Source organism: Thalia democratica, chromosome 3 (genome assembly GCF_965202585.1).
Source record: "Thalia democratica chromosome 3, ktThaDemo2.hap1.1, whole genome shotgun sequence".
Taxonomy (NCBI): domain Eukaryota; kingdom Metazoa; phylum Chordata; class Thaliacea; order Salpida; family Salpidae; genus Thalia; species Thalia democratica.
The window spans coordinates 24433595-24439231 of NC_139167.1; the positions used below are offsets into that span (position 1 = coordinate 24433595).

At 28.0% G+C, this 5637-nt stretch overlaps 1 protein-coding gene across 1 annotated transcript; it reads left to right on the top strand.

Moving 5' to 3' along the window:
- Positions 1-4000: 4000 nt before the first annotated feature.
- Positions 4001-4546, top strand: LOC145832129 (uncharacterized). The gene has a single exon (XM_082939485.1). The coding sequence runs from the start codon at positions 4001-4003 to the stop codon at positions 4544-4546; it is 546 nt and encodes a 181-aa protein (XP_082795611.1).
- The last annotated feature ends 1091 nt before the right edge of the window (positions 4547-5637 follow it).

The window sequence follows — 5637 nt, forward strand, 5'->3', positions numbered from 1 at the left end:
CCGACTATTTTACAGTTTGTGTCCACTTTGAAATGTATAGAATTACAATTCAAAAAGCATATTGTTAAAACGTTGAATTCAGTTATTTGTTTTTGTTTTAAGTTTTATTGAAATAACGCCTTAATGCAAACACTCAAACTTTATAATTTTTTTTGGATATTATAATTTTTTTTAAATTATCGGGATTAAATTTTGAAATTGTGTGCGAGTAAGCTATGCATACTATTGTTAGCATTGTTAATTTTATTCTCTACATATCAGAAAAATAAAATATTCTAAAACGAACTAATAAGGTCATGAGATCGGAAGAATTCAAGTTTAAAACACATCAGTGTAATGCCTTGAGGATTAACATTTCGATAAAGCTGACAAAATGCTTGGTATAAGAGCTTTATTCTTTGAACTATTTTAGCTTAGATATGGAAATGGATTTTACTTAAGAAGAACTTTAGTAAACTTAGATTTTGAAAAATAATATGCGGGAGTTATTTTAGCTTTAATTACTTGATCACTTTCAATTTAATGTTTTACTGGTTATAGTTTACTTGATTAACACTGCACGAAACAATAAAACCAGCTTGTAAAATTTTGTTGAAAACTTGGTATGATTTTCTAGTAACAAAAGTGTCAATACTCACTTATTAGCATACTTTCTGCGTTTTTTTTATCTATAAACAACTAATAAGTATAAAGTTTTTAATAATGAGAACTTATAAAAAGGAAATCATAGAATAGTGTGCGTAATATTTCTATTTGAAAGTCTATTACTCATTAATGAGTTTGGATGAAGTTTTATTTCTAAACTATATACAATACCAGCCAGTTAAATTTTAACTGCACTTATTCGATTGTTTTATTTCACTGTAACAATTATGTACTCATACTTTGTTTGCGGTATTTTTTTAACCAGTTAAACTATTTAGACATAATTTTGTAAAAACAAAAATAAAATAAAAACAAACCGAAATTTTATTGGCCAACAAAAGGTTCCATATTTGCAATGGCTTAACAAAAAAAATACTCAAATTAACAACTTACTTGGTACAAAATTAAATAAATAAAACTTATAATTACTTTTTCCAACAATTTAAGTTATAAGTAAAACAATTAGAGTTCTCAACTTGGGTTTAAGGAAATAAATACTATTCATTTGTTTAAAAAAAAATCTGTTATAAAATAATGTTTTAAATTATTAAAGACTTTTTAAAAAATGATAGATTTTGTTTAAATTACATAAGAAATTTAACTACTTATGAATCAGGGTCGATGTGTAAATTGGTGCTAAATTATATTGTTTATTGAAGGAAAAAAACAGCTCAAATATTTGGTCCAAGGACCTGGTGTACGAAAAAACCTTTCGGTTATAAAATTACGTTATATTATTTGTATTATATAACGTTATATTATTTTTTTACAAATGTAAAAATCTTAAACACACTTCAGCTGTTATTAAACTTAAGAGAATCCGTGGTATTGATATTTTTTTACAAAAAAATTGTTTTTAGTAGGTTTTTTATTGATTCGTTGTGACTTTTAGTTTATAGTTTATACTTTTAATATCTACTCAAAACAGAATGTAAGCAAAGATCATTCGTAGTTAGTTAAAGGTGTAGTTCAATTTAAAAGCTTTAACTAAAAACATTATTTCAAATAATCTAACTTAAAATTTATAATCATAGACATTCTAAAAGTAAAAAACAAAATATCTTTATGTAATTTTATACTAACCGTGATTTGATAGGTATTTTTATATCGTTGAGTTTCTGATCAAGATGTTGAAAAGTTTAATGTTTGTTATTATTCAGGGGTGAAAAAGTCTCCTTAAAGAAAGCTTTTAGATGTTTTCTACTCACATAAACTTAGTGAAGTTCTAACTGTTTTTAAATAAACAAAAAATAAGATTTCAATGAGGCCGTAGAAACTGTTTCTAAAAAGTTGGTCAAGATTTGTTGATTTTTTAGTAAGTTACAAAGGACTTTAGTATAATTAAATCAATACCAAATTTTATCGCATCATTTAACAAAATTCATCTGTTTTTTGTCTTCTATTCAGTATTTTCCTATCAGAAGTTTTGCAGTTTTCAGAATTTGCTAAACATCTTTTAACAACCAAAAATTTTTGTTTTCCCTCTTTCTTTTTATACTAAGCAGCTGTCACTGCAGCTTGCGTAATTAATTTTTCCTGACAACTAAGTTTAACTAATACCAACTTTTTTACCATGTATACAGTAAAACTACTATTTATTTGTTTGTCATACAAACTTTACTAAAAGCGACTTTTAATTGCCTGTTAAATTAGGTTAAAAACATAGACTTTTTTATGACGCGCATTTTAGAATTTCTGATAAACTTTTAAAAATTATATTAAAATTCTAGTCTTATCTTTTTTTTAATTTAAACTATCAAATGTTGTTTTTGATGGGGTTAGCTTTCAATAAGCTGGTATTTTTAGTTGATGAAAGTTTATATTTTGTTGTTTAAACTGATTTTGTTTAAAATTGTATTTCAAACAAACTTTTGCATGTGCTGTATTTTTAATGTATTTTAGTTACATTATTATTTAACATATTTATATTCACAAGTGAAATTTTAAGTGTTTAATACTTCTCTTAGTGAGGTTTCAACATAAAAGTTAGTTTGATAAATCTCCAAGTAAAAATTAATACACTCTCAAGCAAGTGTAGAAATAAAAGCTAGCGTTAACCTAAAGTTAGCTGCAGTTTAAGTTAAGTGTTATAAAATAATATAAATACAACACGTGTATTTTATGAATACACAAAATTATCAAAAAATTATAAAACTTCTTATATATTGTAGTTGTAATAAACAGCAAACAAGTTAACTTTAATGTTTCACAAAAAAATATATTAATTTAGTAAGATGATCAAATAGCAAGAATATCTCATTTATCTTTAATGTTACAAACAGGTATTAGTTTGTCAGTAGTAAAGATTTCTTGATTAGAACAATGATATGGTAAAGTTTAAAAAAGCGTTTTTTTAGATTTTTACATCTGTTAGTGTCCTGCATTGACCAATATTTTGTAGTTTTATTAATATGAGCTTAAATGTAATGTAGTTGTTTAATTTTATTACTTTGATGCATTGTCATAAGAGTCAAATGCTTAATTTGAGAGAATATTTGCATAAAAGTGTCATAAATTTCTTTATTTTCAAATAATCGTCCTCGTTTTTATATATTTAAAAAGCCGTAACAATTTTTAAAAGATTATAAATATTCTTTTTTTATTGTAACCAGGACCCACAGCAAATGACTAAATAAATTATATTGCTTTAATATATAATACACAAATATAAGGTATAAACAGTTTGACGGCCAAAATTCAATTTAGTAATGTTTACTATTAGTATTAAAAACAAGTAGGAGTTAAGTTATAAGCACAATTTATTGATATTTAGTATAAATTATCATAAATTTATTGTTTTTTTTTCAGTTTTGATCATTTAAACTGACTAACTCATCAAGCAAAACATAGTGTATAGTAAAAACGGATAACAAATATCAATACAAATTTAACAAAGTTCAAAAAGTATATATGTCAAGTCGCCTTCTACAAATAATAATAATTACAGTATATAAAATTTTGCCACGGAAGTTAGAAAGCAAACTTGTGTTTATCAAGTTTATCTTAAAAGTTGCATAAAACATATTGGCATAAAAGTATTGAGTTGGTAATATAATGTTTTAAGCGTGAAAAGTAGAATTGAAAAGATTATTATACTTAAAACATTTGACGACAGTTTTCGTAAAACAAGCACAAGTTGTACTTTGACTTGTAATGCAACTGTGGACAAATACTACAAAAGACCACATCAAAATAGCGTCTAAACTTCAACTGCAAATTTGCCCGTTTTGTCGCAAAAATTTTCCAAAAATTTTGCAAAAAATTTTGTTACGTCACAATGAAAATTTTTCGCTTAAAAAAAGTCCGCGACTTCAGTTCAAATGATCCCAAGAAACGGGAAATTTTGAAATTCTAAATGAAGGTGGTCATACCGCGTTGGTTCACTCAACCTTTTCAGTTCAACCAGCCAATCAACAGCGTCGAAATGCAGCTCAGGACCAGGAACGTCGCGCCCATGGCCAGCGCCGGCAAAAAGTGCCGCAAGGCCAGGACCCGCCGCAACAAGCTCAAGTTCCGCGAGATGATCGTCTTGGCGCTCAAGGACGAGAAAAAGGACTCTTCGCTGCAGAAGATCATCGGCAACATCGAGGGCAAGTACAAGATCAGGAACGACTTTGTCGTCAAGAGGACGCTCGAGTGGATGATGGCCAAGAAGATGATCAGAAGCTGCAACGGCAGGTACCACCTGGTCACGGAGAAGGTGAAGCTGTGCGGACCGCCCGTGGGCAGGAAGCGCAGGTCGGCGAGAAAGTGCTCAAGGAGGAGGCCCAGGATGAGCAGGCGGGCCAAGAAGAGGTCCAAGAAGACGAGGAGGTCGAAGAAGAAGAGGTGCCGCAAGACCTCGAAGAAGACGAGGAAGTCGAGGAAGACTTCGAAGAAGTGCCGCCGTCGCAGGAGGTAGAAAAAACCTGCTGAGACGAAGAAAAAAAAATTGAAGTCGTTTTATGACTGTAAAAAAAATAAATAAAAAACCTGCTAAGAATTTTTTTGTAGTGTATTTTTTTAGTGTCCTTTCAAACCTTAACTATCATTTAGAAAACATGGTACTTGAAATAACTTAAAAAAATTGAAGAAGATAACTTAAAGATACAACTCATTCTAACAAACGATCTTTCTTTTAGAAAAACAAAAAGTTATCGCCCCTTGACTCATAACAAGCTTCAAATATCTAGTTTAAGTTTTGAACTTCTCGAAAAAGTTTCTCTATTTGACCGCTCCCTTGAATTTGCATCGCTCCCTGACTTGCTAAGATGACTATATGGGTCACTCTGCGAAACTCTTTACTAGATAATAACTGTCTAATTTAACATACATTTTCACCTAGAAATTGTCTATCAAATAAGGCTTTTAAATTTTAATACATTAAACGTTACATCAAATAAGAAAATTAAACTAGAACAATAAAAAGAACAATAAATTTCAGTACCATTAACTTCTTGAAACTATATTGTTGGAAACTATTAAAGGTAAAACTTTACAAAAAGCTTGTATAAACATATAAACAAAACCATTTTATTTTTCGGCTTACAATATAATATACTGTTATTTAACTAATGCAGTAAGAATTAAAGCAAATGAGGTAAATATATTGTTTAGTCTACTTAATAAATTTATACAGCTTAGGTTAAACTCTTTTTAGAATAAATGTTGGAACTTAGTCTGTAATAAATAAGATAAACTAAATAAGAAAATAATTAAATTTTATATTCTCGTGTATTCATCTAGTTTATTTTATTTTATGAAACTATTTTTATTTAGACTTTAAGATTAAGCAAAGTAATTTTTTTATTGAACATTTACTATGAGAAGTTTTAAACAAAACTCGACTTTAGAAAAAAGTTCTTCAAAATTAGTAAAAAGACTGTTTTACAGAAATCTTTTGAACAAAAACAAATAAAACTTTCAACTACCTAACATCCTCGTATTTAAAAGCTAAACTTATCTATAAGTTTAGACTAAAACATAAAAAATTGTAAATGACTGTTTATGATG